This window comes from Astyanax mexicanus, chromosome 8 (genome assembly GCF_023375975.1).
Source record: "Astyanax mexicanus isolate ESR-SI-001 chromosome 8, AstMex3_surface, whole genome shotgun sequence".
Taxonomy (NCBI): domain Eukaryota; kingdom Metazoa; phylum Chordata; class Actinopteri; order Characiformes; family Acestrorhamphidae; genus Astyanax; species Astyanax mexicanus.
Genome location: NC_064415.1, coordinates 56,747,985 through 56,763,959, shown reverse-complemented (window position 1 = coordinate 56,763,959; position 15,975 = coordinate 56,747,985). Strand labels below are relative to the sequence as shown.

General features: G+C 37.4%; 1 protein-coding gene across 3 annotated transcripts in view; it reads right to left on the bottom strand.

Moving 5' to 3' along the window:
* pde4bb (phosphodiesterase 4B, cAMP-specific b) overlaps nt 1-15,124 on the bottom strand; it is a 70,141-nt gene extending 55,017 nt beyond the window's left edge. For 2 of the 3 annotated variants that reach the window (XM_022677808.2, XM_049482481.1), the window contains exons 1-2: nt 14,983-15,124; nt 4,743-4,898 (exon numbers count right to left, since the gene is read on the bottom strand). In XM_022677808.2, the coding sequence (XP_022533529.2) occupies nt 4,743-4,784 (42 nt within the window). In that variant the 5' untranslated portion in view covers nt 4,785-4,898; nt 14,983-15,124. Of the gene's footprint in view, nt 1-4,742; nt 4,899-13,112; nt 13,596-14,982 lie in introns of those variants that run through there. The other variant, XM_022677809.2, reaches the window with a different exon arrangement.
* Between the last annotated feature and the right edge of the window lie 851 nt (nt 15,125-15,975).

The following is a 15,975-nucleotide window of genomic DNA, read 5'->3' as shown; positions in this document are numbered from 1 at the left end:
TACTCAAAAGCATCTCCGCACTAACAAAAACCTCTATACATGGAGAAAGACATGTCAGACATCAGACAAAGACGACGTTTCTACGCAAAACAACGTCTTTTACGCCAAAATGACGCAGTTTTTGACTTGTTTCTTCCAAGACTTAAACCTGACTATTTCTGGTCATACTGTAATCATCCCTAATTTGAGCTTGAAAACCACTGCCCTGTGTTTCAGTTCCTGGACACTTTATTGGAAACCTCTATCTACCTTGTGTTTCCAGTTGCTGGCAACTTTAGAAACTACTAGAAACACCTACTTTGTGATTCCACTTTCTATCCACAGTAAAAAAAAAATCTTTTTCTTCCACTTGTTTTGGACACTTTTTTAAAGAAACCTGTCTTGCTATTCCACTTTCTAGCCACAGTAGAAACAACTATTCTTGTGCAATTTCACTTTAATATACTTTCTGTGGCCACTGGTGCACCTAATCATGAAGACTGCTTCTACTGCTTCTACAAACACTATTAAAAGAATGGGTGGCTCTCAGAAGCTCGGTAAATCCGTGTTCTCTGGAGTGAAGAATCATGCTTTTCTGTATGGCAATCTGATGGTTTGGCAGTTGCCAGGATTGTGCATTGTTCTGAGTGTAAAGTTTGGAAGAGGTGGGATTATTAATTGTGGTGTGGGGTTGTTTTTCAGGAGTTGGGCTTGGCTTCTTAGTTTAAGTGAAAGGAACTGTTAATGCTTCAGCATATCAAGACATTTTGGACAATTTCATGCAACTAACTTTGTGGGAACAGTTTGGGGACGGCCCCTTCCTGTTCCAACATGATTGCTGCACCAGTGCACCAGTGCACTCAATGGATGAGTTGAGTCTGGTGTGGAAGAACTAGACTAGCCTATCTAGACTAGAGTCCTGACCTCAACCTGATAGAACACATTTTTGGGATGAATTAGAGTGGATACTTAAAGCCAGGCCTTCTTACCCAACAAATATACTTCTATAAGAATGGTCCAATATTTTTTTTTAGCTTTTTTTTTTGCTGTAAAGGGTGGGCCAACATCATATTAAACCCTATGCATTACGAATGGGAGGTCACTTAATTTCATATGCATGCCTACCTTTAGCCCTTTAGCTTAAAATCACTGTCCATTTTATTAAAAAGTGCTTTTACTAGATGTATAAGAGGATCTATGTATGTATGTATGTGTGTGTGAGAGAGAGAGAGAGAGAGAGAGAGAGAGTATGTGACCTGTTTACAGCTGAAACAACCTCCATATAATGTAAAGGTTCTATACCAAGTAAAGATTTTTCCTAGAACCTCATGCAGCCTAAGAACCGGAGTGGAGGCTCTGTAACTCAATGGTGAAAAATTGACTGTAGGACTTCAATGGTTTGAGCCTCAGGCCTCTGCTCCATATATCGCCTCGGCTAATCAATAAGATCCCCGGTGAGCAGGACGGTCTGGTATAAACACACTCACACACTCACTCACACACTCTCAGCCTCGTAGAGAGAGGAGAAACAGATGGACATAGTGCCCTCTCCAATACAACCCCCCCCCATCCAACCGCCCAGGTCCTGTGGGACGGCAGTCTGTTCTGCTGGTCATATGCTCTGACTCACTTCCGTCCACTCTACTCTCTACACTCTACACTCTACACACACTTAACACCTCAGTCCTCACACTCCTCTACCTCTCACTCCCTCAGATACAGCAGAGCAGCGACCGTACTGACCAATAAACACACAACCTCTCCAACAAACAGCTACAGCAGGACAGCACTGATAATACTGCTTCCCCTACTACTACTGCTCTTTCCCTGTGCAACTGCCACTACTTCTACTACTACTACTAGTATTGTCTCTATTACTATATCCCCTACTATTACTGTTACTTCTCCTTTTACTACTCCATCCCCTACTATAACTGTTACTACTACAATGCCCCCTGCTATTACTGGTATAACTACTCTGTCCCCTATTATTACTCCATCCCACCCATCACTGCTATTATAACTGCTATTACTACTCTGCTCCCTATTATAACTACTCTGCACCCTATTATAACTGCTATTACTACTCTGCTCCCTATTATAACTGCTATTACTACTCTGCTCCCTATTATAACTACTCTGCACCCTATTATAACTGCTATTACTACTCTGCTCCCTATTATAACTGCTATTACTACTCTGCTCCCTATTATAACTACTCTGCCCCCTATTATAACTGCTATTACTACTCTGCTCCCTATTATAACTACTCTGCCTCCTATTATAACTGCTATTACTACTCTGCTCCCTATTATAACTACTCTGCCCCCTATTATAACTGCTATTACTACTCTGCCCCCTATTATGACTGCTATTACTACTCTGCTCCCTATTATAACTACTCTGCACCCTATTAACTGCTATTACTACTCTGCCCCCTATTATAACTGCTATTACTACTCTGCTCCCTATTATAACTACTCTGCCCCCTATTATAACTGCTATTACTACTCTGCTCCCTATTATAACTACTCTGCCCCCTATTATAACTGCTATTACTACTCTGCTCCCTATTATAACTACTCTGCCTCCTATTATAACTGCTATTACTACTCTGCTCCCTATTATAACTACTCTGCCCCCTATTATAACTGCTATTACTACTCTGCCCCCTATTATGACTGCTATTACTACTCTGCTCCCTATTATAACTACTCTGCACCCTATTAACTGCTATTACTACTCTGCCCCCTATTATAACTGCTATTACTACTCTGCTCCCTATTATAACTACTCTGCCCCCTATTATAACTGCTATTACTACTCTGCTCCCTATTATAACTACTCTGCCTCCTATTATAACTGCTATTACTACTCTGCTCCCTATTATAACTACTCTGCCCCCTATTATAACTGCTATTACTACTCTGCCTCCTATTATAACTGCTATTACTACTCTGCTCCCTATTATAACTACTCTGCCCCTATTATAACTGCTATTACTACTCTGCCCCCTATTATAACTACTCTGCCCCCTATTATAACTGCTATTACTACTCTGCCCCCTATTATGACTGCTATTACTACTCTGCCCCCTATTATAACTGCTATTACTACTCTGCCCCCTATTATGACTGCTATTACTACTCTGCCCCCTATTATAACTGCTATTACTACTCTGCCCCCTATTATAACTGCTATTACTACTCTGCCCCTATTATAACTGCTATTACTACTCTGCCCCCTATTATAACTACTCTGCCCCTATTATAACTGCTATTACTACTCTGCCCCCTATTATAACTGCTATTACTGCTCTGACCCCTATTATAACTGCTATTACTACTCTGCCCCCTATTATAACTGCTATTACTACTCTGCCCCTATTATAACTGCTATTACTACTCTGCCCCCTATTATAACTACTCTGCCCCTATTATAACTGCTATTACTACTCTGCCCCCTATTATAACTGCTATTACTGCTCTGCCCCCTATTATAACTGCTATTACTACTCTGCCCCCTATTATTACTGCTATTACTACTCTGCCCCCTATTACAACTGCTCCTCCCCCTATTATAACTGCTATTACTACTCTGCCCCCTATTGTTACTGCTATTACTACTCTGCCCCCTATTACAACTACTCTGCCCCCTATTGTTACTGCTATTACTACTCTGCCCCCTATTATGACTGCTATTACTACTCTGCCCCCTATTATAACTGCTATTACTACTCTGCCCCCTATTATGACTGCTATTACTACTCTGCCCCCTATTATAACTGCTATTACTACTCTGCCCCCTATTATAACTACTCTGCCCCTATTATAACTGCTATTACTACTCTGCCCCCTATTGTTACTGCTATTACTACTCTGCCCCCTATTATTACTTCATCCACACCTATCACTGCTATTACTGCTCTGTCTACTACTATTACTGCTATTACTGCTCTGCCTCCTAGTCTTACTGTTACTACTACTATTCTGCTCCTTGCTATCATTGCTAATACTGCTCTGTCCCCTACTATTATTACTATTACTACTTTGCTCCCTATTATTACTACTACTACTACTTTGTCCTCTACTATTACTGCTGTCACTACAACTAGCATTGCTTTTTCTTCTCTGTCCCTTACTATTGCTGCTGTTATGACTCCGTCCCCACTATTATTGTTATTACTAGTCCATCTTATTTTACTACTGCTACTTCTACTACTTCATGCACTACACCTATTAATACTAATAATACTCCTTCCCTCCTACATTTACTCCTCCTCCTCCTTCTTCTACTGATACTGTTTCACTACTACTACTGCTACTCCTTCTCCTAATACTGCTGTTACTCAACTACTCACTAATACTGTTTCTTCTTCTCCTCTCATTAGAGGTACCATTAGTACTATTATTATTCTACTACTACTACTACTACTGCTTCTGTTGGTTTCTTTCCACTACTACTACAGTACTAGTAAATTACTCTTACCACTACTTCTTCTCATACTACTATTGCTATTACTTTTGTTCTGTTGTTTTTGTTATCTTTATAACAGATGCCTTCACTAAAGGAACAGTGATAAGATTGTTGAGAGCTGATTGGACGTCAGCAGCTGTTCCTGTCGGCGGCAGGACTGATGGTAAAGTACTCTGAGGTGTGTGAGGGACGGATATGTGCTGAGATCATCTGAACTATAGTTGGCTGCAGTCCCAGCGGCTCACGCCGAGATCTAAACGGGATTCGACAGCGTCAATCAAACTTACATCTTTGGGCGTCACTGTCAACACACTCCTGCTCTTCTTCATGCTCCTCCTGCAGGGGCGTCCAGCAGTGTCTCCGTCCCTGTCTCTCGCTCTCCGTCTCCGTCTCTGTCCTCGGGCGAGCGTCCTGAATGCAGATGGGGTTCTGCAAAACTACAGCTGTTTCAGGAAGAGAGCAAAGAATAGCGTCATCAGCAGAGTCGGACTCACCTTCCTCTTTCAGAAGAGCCACATCCTCAAAAACAGGGTTTCAGAAAAGGGGGAAAGGGGAAGGACGGGACTTTGTAATGAACACGGCATGTCCTCCCTGACCCCAACTTCAAAGCCTAAAAGGTTAAAGATAACAGACACCACTGGGATTCTGCTGAGCCATGTTTGTGACACCAGTTAAAAAAGGGGAATACAGAATGGAGGTCTGGCCAGAGATGGCCCGGGAGATGTCCTCTGAGAGGAAAGGTCAGGCTGACCTTTGGCGAAAAGCCACAGCGCAGGGAATCGGTCCAGACTGGTATTGAACGAATCTGGGCTCTTTTGTCATTCTTAAAAGCCATTAGTCTTCCCAAGCTCGAAGTACAACAAAGGAAGTGCGAGCAGACGCTGGAGCCCCAGGGGGAGTCCGGAAGACTCTTATTTAAGTGGTTCAAACTCTGCCTGGTGTCCTCCTGAACGTCTAAAAATGACATACTGTAATCGCTCAAGGTCCGACACATGCTGTTCATCACAATTTCACCTTTAAAACTATTCACTTCTAACTAGTGGTATCGATCGATTAAAAAAATGTATTCAATAATTTACAAAAGTATTCTGAAATTCTATGATTAACTTCAATTAATTGCACTTGTTCCTAGTTTTTATAGTGGATATTTATATATATATATATATATATATATATATATATATATATATAAATAAAAGAATCAATGTAAGAAATGTAAAATGCATGCAATTATATATTTATATTCATGGTGTCAATTAAAATACTAGTATAAACTTATACTACTTATATATGTTTGAGGGGAGGTAAAGCCGTAACATTTTGCGCTAGAATAAAGAATGAAGAATGCATGATGAATTGGATAGAGGCAACTTTTTTTACTTTATTTTAAACATCTCAGCTTGTCTGTAAGGATTTCTGATTTATAATTAAATTAGCTGAGTATAAAAGAGTGTTTTCACACCTGTAGTTGTGAAAGTTTCTATGATCCGGATCAGTTTAAGAGTTTGTTTATTTAGAGCGTTTCTCCCTCTGTTTGGTTTGGTTTCACACAGGCAAAAAGAAACCTAAACACACCAAAACGTGCACTGATAAACCACACAAGCACACTGTCTCCTCTGATTGGTCGGCAAGAAAGTAAATATAGTGAGAAGATTCTGTATTCCAGTGCGTTTCAATGGAGCGAGCAGCGAAGAGTTGCGTAGCTGTGAACAGTGAACGCTGCACGTACTGTTGTCTAAACAGCATGGAGCAGCAGAGACAGCGTTTGTTCATAGTGGCATATAATCTGGCTAATATATCAGATGAAACTATGCCTTATTAAAAAAGAAGTATATTTGATAGCTTGGTCAGATCAAGACCAGATCACGTTCTCACCACAAGTGAACCGCTCCAGAAAAAAATCTGATAATCTTTCTACTGCTAGTACTTCTATTACTACTACTGTAATAAAACATAAGCCACAGTACAGGAAATCCGTACACACTGTTTTCTACCTCAACACACCAGAAACCAGACGAAGTTCCTCCACTCACAACAGCCTAAAGGGTAACTCTTCATCGTAATTCAGTTATTCAGCGGCTGATGCAATTTCCCCCGACGTCTTTACTGCCAAAAAACGATTTATTAGGATCTCTCATTAGAGATTTCAGCAATCGGTGCCTAAAAACTCGGCAAACTCCCTGTGCCATCTTCACACTCCCAATTCCACGAACAGTGTGAAAAATGATTGCAGGGCCCCTTGAGCAGAGCCCTGATGAGGCAATTCACATTTCCAGTAATCTGGAACGCTAGTCTAGTGTTTTTCAGTTTTTTAAATGTGAATTTACATCTTCCTGGGATTCGTCTCAGACACCCGCCTCTCCGGTTCGTGTTTTAGACCAGGGAAGGAAACCAATCTGAGCCAATTAGGAACCAATCTATTTTCAATTTCCCTGTTTTTGTTTTAAATGTGGGCCAATTACATCTAGCTGAGGCAGACAGACAATCTGAAGAGGTAGTGCAGAATGACAATTTCAGGAAAAAAATTAAAACTAATCTGTTTAATCAATTTTGGCATCTTGTAACTAAAGTAAGCTTCATATTTGAGTTGCAAGATACAAAAGTGGGTTGATTTATTTTCATTTATTTAGCTGCTTCTGCTGCTCTTAGCTGTGAATGGAGGTGAGCTTTGCCCCAGAGACGCTTCAACGCCCCGCCCTTTGGCCGCACACGTAACACGTTCGCTGGTTCCAGACCAGCAAGATTGTGGGGCCAGAACAGAACCGGCTTTTCTGGCCGAGAACTTGAGATTTTGCAGTGGAAACACAAAGAACCGTTCGGAAGACTGGCACCAGCACTGGCACCATGCCGGTGGAAAAGTGCCTTCAGAGGAGATGCAAATTTGCTAACTGGGTTTATTGGTGCGCATTTTGGTGCGTTTAGGTTTTTATGCCTGTGTGAAAACAAACCAAACAGAGCGAAGGAGAAACGCTCCAAATAAACAAATTCATCAACTGATCCGGATCATAGAAACTTTCACAACTACAGGTGTGAAAACTCCCATAAATGGAAAGCAGATGTATTAGAGCAGGAATTGATTCCCAGGTCAGGAATGACCAATGCTGGATGAATCATCTCAAATATGAAACAGCTGCTGGTTCCTGATGATGATGAATCCCAGCTGGGAACTTTCTCTCTGGCTGATCTGAGCGTCTGCTCCTTATTGCAGCGCATCAGCCGGCCCTTTCAATAATTACTGCACATCCAGGAGACGAGTGTTAAAATCACCGCTGGATATCATTTTCACACTTCAATCAGTCCATCTTCCTCCCGGCGACTAAAGTGACAGCGTGAGAGACCCGAGACAGCGGCCGTTAGCTGTTCAGATGCAGAACCAGCCAAATAAAATTACAATTTTACTTTACGGCTGAAAAATAAAAAACCTAAACATCACCCTGGGGTCGATCTTAAGGGCTGCAACCATAGCAACCATGGCAACATATACTGCATCATGCATTAACCAATCTGACACGAGGAGGATTGCTTTAAGAGGATGATGTGGGTCAGTAAGCAGTGAGGTTTAGTGCAGATCTCCATTACGAATATAAAAGCTTCTTTGTCAGCGTGAAAAGCCCTAATACTTAATAAACAGAACCCGGAGTGAATCACTATTCATAAAGTCTAGACAGCAGAGGAGTCATTCACAGGAGTGACACAGAAAAGGTGTAAATAAGACTAGAAGACAAGCAACACATACTGTAATTAAGAAAAGGCAGGTAACAGGAAGAGAAAAGGTCAGTTTGAAGTCTGAAAGACCAAGTAAACTTTTCCTATAGATCTAATTGTAGGATTGCTAGAAAGTAATGCTTTCTAGTAATGATTCAATATGACCTTAATTGAACAGCATGATAAATTGAACATTTTATCACGAGGATAGGGGGATTTGTCCCTAAAATAATATCACAATGTTTCATAGTATTTTCGCGATAACTATACTCTTGGCGATATGAAAAAAAAGGCAGAATTAAAAAAAAAAAAAAAATATATATATATATATATATATATATATATATATATATATATATTTCAAGAATATACTACTGCAACAAAATGAAAATAAAAAATATTATGGAATATGGTATAATATGATATGGAACACCCCTAACTGAGATATTTAAAAAAATTACAAGAATTTTATCAGATTTGTAACAGAAGTCAATGATTCACAATGTAATAATACGACTAATAATAATGCACTCCAAATATCTCCATATATCCAGGATTAAAATTGAATAAATGATACTGGACAGATATAATCTATATAGGTCTCTAGTAGATATATAATGGGAAATGAGAACAGTGTGAATTTTACTTTTGCTAAAAACAGTAAAAGAAAAAGTAGTATCCTGGTGTGATAATTAGGGGTAGGTGATAACAGGGTATAACATCATTCACTATATTCAAAAATGTTGAAATTCAATTTAGACACAGGACAACAGTCTCAAATTTCAAATATATGTGTAGAAAAATCACTTGTGTAGTTTAGATTTTTAGTATTACAATATTAATCACAGAAAACTAAATAAATAATCATTATTTAGCTGAATGTACTGAACTGTTCATGTTCAACAATTTATTTTTTATTTATTTTTTTATCTTTTTAAGCTATCCTCAAGATACACAATGGGTTCCTACAAAAGGAGCAAACTGAAGGTTTAGCAATGGCTCTTGTGGATCGACCTCAAAAGGACAATGCAGCAAGACGCCCAAAGAGTCTCACAGAACAGGAGGCTTTTTACAGGAAGAACGAGTGAAAACCCATTAAACCAGAACTGAAAGACTCCTGTCTGCAACTAAAACTGTTTACAAGCTGTGAGACTCGCCAGAGTGCCGGTTGCTAAGTACTAAACATGCAGAGTTCCCACACTTTAGTTTCAGCCTCTTTTCCTTTTTTTTGTTTTATTGAAACTACAAAATAAATGATTAAAAGTTTCTTGCTGAAAATAATATATATTTTTTTAAATAGGTCAAATTTAAACCTATTTTGTGCCTACATTTTTGAATACCCCTGTACACTGCACAGCTGGAGAAATAATCTATGATATGTAGGAGATACTATACCAGGAAACTATATTATTTGTATTATTTTGATTTATCTGACCACAGTTTGTATTTTGTCCATCATTTTTAAATGAGCTTTGGCCCAGAAAAGACATATAGCTTCACCTAATCATGATTCAGGTTTTTAAATTATATTTGCGGTTGGCATGGTGAACTGTGATCACAGAAAGAATGGTTTCTGGAAGCATTCCTGAGGGCCTGAAGATCACCAGCATCCAATATTGATAGTCTGTCATGACGCTTGTGTACAGGTATTTCTGCAGATTCTCTAAATCTTTTGATGATATTAGTTACCGTATTTTTTACGCTATAAGGAGCACTTAAAATCCTTTAATCTTCCCAAAAAATCGTTAGTGCTCCTTATAATCCGGTGTATTTAGGGTTCTGCTCATTCCCTGCTTCTACACTGGCTGTGCCTGAAACTAAGAAAACTAAAAAATACTACATACAGCTCTGGAAAAAAACAAGAGAGCCCTTAAAAATTGAGTTTCTTTGATTTTACCAAATTGAAAACCTCTGGAATATAATCAAGAGGAAGATGGATGATCACAAACCATCAAACCACCAAACTGAACTGCTTGAATTATTTTTGCACCAGGAGTAAAGCAGCATAAAGTTATCCAAAAGCAGTGTGTAAGACTGGTGGAGGAAGAGATAATGATGCCAAGAAAAAAAACTGTGATAAAAAAAAAACAATCAGGGTTATTCCACTAAATATTATTTTTTTCTGAACTCTTAAAATTAACTCTTTATGAATATGAACTTGTTTTCTTTGCATTATTTGAGGTCTAAAAGCTCTGCATCTTTTTTTGTTATTTCAGTCATTTCTCATTTTCTGCAAATAAATGCTTTAAAATGACAATGTTTATATTTGGACTTTGGGAGAAATGTTGAAGTTAGAAGATCGTCTGACTGTAGATTAACAACTAAACGAATCTGAACCAAATCACATTGTGAACTTGACCCCCACACACATGTCTCATCGACTCAGATTCGCTCAATAATACTATATCATGCCTGGTCATGTGTCATTACTGTCCACACTGCAACGTTTCATGTACTGGAAACCCTGGAAAACTAATTACGCTACTAACCGGGTCACATGGTCCCTCTGGGCCAGGAAAAACTGTTCGGATTTTACATTTTGTTGCTTGTTTTAGCTGCTGTTGATTAGCTATTATGCAAGAGGTCAAATTCAAAAATCGATAAAAATCAATAAAGTTGAATGAGAGCTGCTTAGTTAGCGCGTTCCTCACTCAAACAAGGCAATTGAATGATAAAAGATCTTGTTAGAGTTCCTTTTTATACAGTATACAGTAATTATGTTGAGAAACCTTTAATAAATAAAATAGAACGGGGTTCCTGCACCCTTTTAAAAGTCAAATTTAATGCTTTTTAAGACCTTTTTGGTAGTAAATAATGTATTATTTTCCTATTTGTTATCTTTTTTTCAAATTTGTTCCATTGTGATGCAGAACAGAGCCAACATAACATATGTAAAGTTGCATTACGTTTTAAGACTTTTTAAGGACCTGCAGGAACCATGCAGAAAGGGAAGACATAGCCATGATATCATTGTTTTCATCTATATAAGAATAATATGAAGAATATTCAGTCAGAAAGGCATCTGAGCTGGTTGTTCTTGAAATTCTGAGATGAATGGAGCTCTCAATTTTCAATTATTTAAAATCATACTGCATTTCAGAATGTCTGCATGATATATGCAGCAGATAAATATATAAATAAACAGATAGTCCCTCCATTTTCACAGGCGTTTTTTGTTTTTTACAAGTAACAGGACACTTGACGGATAAGCAGTTTCTCAGCCAGGTAGAGCTTATTCCTTTAATATTTCATGACGAATTCAATAAATAAAAAGGTCTGGAGTTCATTCCAAGTGTTTAAGTAATAAGTAGGGTTGGGTGATACGATGGGTGAAATTGTATATCAGAACTTTTAAACAATATGCACTAAATATCTGGCAACCAAAGTGACAAAATGCCCGAAAATGGCAACCCCACATCATGTTTGTTCCGGTCTAACAGATACGAGCTGTACAGGGCTAGGATAGTAGCATTAGCTGCAGTCAATTAGCCTTAACATTTGTTTGCTTCTCTGTGTAAAATTTTACTCACAAGTGACATTGGTAGCACTGCTGAGGTGAATTTATGATGAGAATAGCACTACTGAGGTACATGTATCACTAAAATTACAGTGGTAGCACTGCTGCAGTAAATGCATGTTTAAAATTGCACTGCTAAAGTACATGATATACTGCGTGTTTATTGGTTTTATATGTATAATTTTTATATGTATAAAATCCATATTGGAATAGTTAGCAGTTTATTTATTATATGTTATTTTTTGCATATGTTTTAATGTTAACAGACATCAAGCACTGTAAAAAATATTCTGTATTGTGGTGGATTTTATTGCTAGATTGCGTTTATTTTATGTTAGATCATTTATTTTGTTAAATTTATACAAAATCAGAGTTTAGATAAGGTCTGTGATAGACGTTATAGACATAAAATTTGATTTGTGATATGTTTGTAACTGTTATACTACATAAACCTTTCACATTTTTTTAGTTGCATATTAATACAATATTTTTCAATGTTTTCTCACATCACCATGAATATCTTTATCACAAAAGTATTGAAATTATTGTGATATTATTTTAGAGTCACATATGAGGAAGATAGGAAGAGAATGGGAAGGAAAAAGCTATCGACTCTGTGAGCTGTAGAATAAAATCTATTTCATTCAGCCTGTTAGACGTCGGAATGATGTCAGTTATTGGAAATATAGATTTTTCCTGGAAAGCAAGAAATTCCCAAATTCAATTTAAAAACACTGTCCCAGCCATGTGAGCTATGGCCTTGCCCGTGACTTTATCCAGTAAATTAACCAGTCCGAGTCCGAGCAGCGGGCCAGCCTGTACAAATACTCCCAACTCTAACTCAAATCAATATCAATTTAAGTAACTAATAATGATGTTATCATAAATACTCTCCTACAGACACATTTTTTCTTGACATTGGCAACTTGTGATGAATTGACCAACATAAATGCTCTAAAATCAGCATCTATCATCTACTAAATGAGCAAAAAATCTATAAACTACGGACAACATTTCTTCCAATTTCCAATTAAAAATATTGTCATTAAGAGCATTTATTTGTAGAAAATGAGAAATGGCTGAACTAACAAAAAAGATGCAGAGCCTGTAGCCCTCAAATAATGCAAAGAAAACATGTTCTTTTAATCACAGTTTTCATGCATCTTGGCATCATGTTCTCCTCCACCAGTCTTACACACTGCTTTCAACTTGGTTTGGTGGTTTGTGATCATCCATCTCCTCTTGATTATATTCCAGAGGTTTTTACTTTTGAATTATTAACATTATTTACATATTTACATTTTAAATTATTGACTTCTGTTGTTCCCTATTGTGAACCAAAACATAAATGTAATAAATGTAAACATCACAGCAAGCAATGTATTGCTTATAGCGCTATAATGACATTTCTGAGGATAATCGTACCATATCTTACCGTATCATATCGTATCGTGGCGTAACCTAGCAACGCTCAAACCACGCCAAGAACCGAATCGCTTCGGTTTTAAGCTCCGAGTCGATTTAATGCTGCATTTGTGCGGAGAAAAAAACTGCATGGGACGGCAAATTAACCTTATCCGTGAGGTAAAGTGAGATTTATTAGCTGAGAATTATCTAGGGAACGCGATAAAACACGATAACTATCGTTAAAACACCACAGTTTAACAAAACACAAAGCGACTGCTGCTTCTTTCTCTGTGGGGCTAGACGTTACCTTCACTACTTCTTAACGTTACAGGACGACCTGTCCGCGAAATAAGTCCATAAACAGGGTTTCTGTCCTCTGCTGTGGACTTTTACACTCATTCACTCTTTATTTTAAACTCATTTAACAGCGTGAGCTTTAAACCAGCTTATATTTATTAGCGTTATTAAATGATACGCAGTGTTATCGCTACTGCTGACTGAACGGCTCCCTCTCTATTGTAGCTCTCGGTAGGTGTTCCGCCGAGTTTTGCTACCCGTCGATATGTGCTACTTCGCTGCTCTGCGCATGCGCCAAACTCTTTTTTGTACCGTTTTCATGTGTTTTTCCCTGATAATTTAGTTTTTCTTTTCCTCGGGTGCACTGTACAATCCCGGTCAGTGTAACGTCTAGCATTTTAACATTTTCTAAACGTTTCAAACTAAAGTCAAAAAATAAAAATATGGGTGTAAGACTTTTTTTTTTTTTTTAGTGCAAAAAAAGTGTATAGTGTAAAAAAAATCGTGATTTCATAGGTTTTCAAATTTATACTTTTTCATTTCAGGATTTTGCAAACAGAATTACAGAAAAAAATAAAAAAGTAAATGTTCTTTCGATTTTCTATTTTTCCCACTTTTGTATCTTGCAATTCAAATATGAAGCTTACTTTAGTTACAAGATGCCAAAATAGATTAAACAGATAAGCTTTTGATTTTTTCCTGAAATTGAAAAAATGGATGAAATGTAATTTATTCTGCACTACACTAAATTTGAAATAATGAAACATATAAAATTGTGTGTTTTCACATTCAATTTTCATTTTTTTTTCATATAACCTCAAACGGTAAGAAAACTGAACTGATAAACGTTACACTGACCAATCCCGACTCACTGTCATATTTTTTTTTGGTCCAGACCTGCATATATATATACATATATATACTACTATATTACTACATTACTATATTTTAAGGTATATGTTTTAGTAAAATTAACATTGTTGTTTTATTCTATAAACTACGTACAACAAATAAAAATATTGTCATTTAGAGCATTTATTTGCAGAAAATGAGAAATGGCTGAAATAACACAAAAAGATGCAGAGCTTTCAGACCTCAAATAATGCAAAGAAAACAACAAGTTCATATTCATAAAGTTTTAAGAGTTCAGAAATCAATATTTGGTGGAATAGCCCTGGTTGGTTTTTAATCACAGTTTTCATGCATCTTGGCATCATGTTCTCCTCCACCAGTCTTACACAATGCTTTTGGATAACTTTATGCTGCTCACTATTTTTAGTGGTCTCTTATTTTTTTTCCAGAGCTGTATATAATCAGCATGGTAGCATGTTTCGGCAGGGTAGCACAAATCGACAGAACACCGGCTACACTGGCTGAACTCCGCAGACAATGCAGTAGGAAAGTACGAAATTCAGGCTCTAATTTAGCAGAAAACTGCAGGAAACCGCCACAAAAAGTTAAACCTGAGCAGGTTAGAGCAGGACGCAGTTTGTGTTAAATCCGCAGAGCCCGTACTCCGCCTCGCGGGGATCAGAACAATGACCTCGTGCTTTTGGCTCGTGATGAAGCAGAGAGTCAGAGCTGGAGTTAAGAGGTCTTACCTCGTGTTGTTCAGCGTTCAGCCCTGTGTTCCTCAGGAGCTGCAGCAGATCCGGAGAGATGCAGCCTGAAGGAGAGATGAGAGAAAAGAGTGAGAGAGGATTTCTCTCCTCCTGTCCTCCCATCCCATTGGAAGAGGACTGACCAGCCCTTTTCTCCTCCTCTTATCTCCCTCTCTCTCTCTCTCTCTCTCTCTCTAAGCTTTGTCTCACTCCGGTAGAGTCTTTTTCTTTTCTTTTTTTGTGACACAAACATTACCATCAAACATAACCTTCATTACAAACATACAAAAGAAAAAACAGTTACATTCCTTAAATAAGAAAAATGAATATATATATATATATATATATATATATATATATATATATATATATATATATATATATATATGTAAAAAATAAATATATAATAAAAATGGTTTCTAATCACCTATATTGCCTTAACTATCATAGCAAGACTTCTACTGCCTTACAAGATTACAAGAATTAAGTCGCTATACTACAAAAATAAAGTTGTTATATTATGAGAACAAAGACGTAATAAAACAAGAAAAAGTCGTTATATTACGAGAAAAAAGACACAATATTACGAGAAAATGAAATCCGCATCTCCGTAAAAGTTGTCAGCAGAGGGAAGCATGAAGTGCTGTTAGATTTTAGACTGGGATCTCCAAACCATTACTTCATGCACTTCACGCTTCCCTCTGATGACAACTTTTATGGAGATGCGGATTTCATTTTCCAGCAGGACTTGGCACACTGCCCACACTGTACCAAAAGTACTAATTGGTCTTAATTAATAATATTCAAATTTGAGACACTTATTTTTGTGTCTTTATTTGCTGTAAGCTTCATAATCATCAACAATAAAAGATTTAAATAAATGCTTATAATAAATCACTCTGTGTGTAATACATTTACTATTTACATTATTCTTTTTCATTATATTTTATATTATAAAATGTTATAATAATAAATGTTTTGCATTGTAGATTG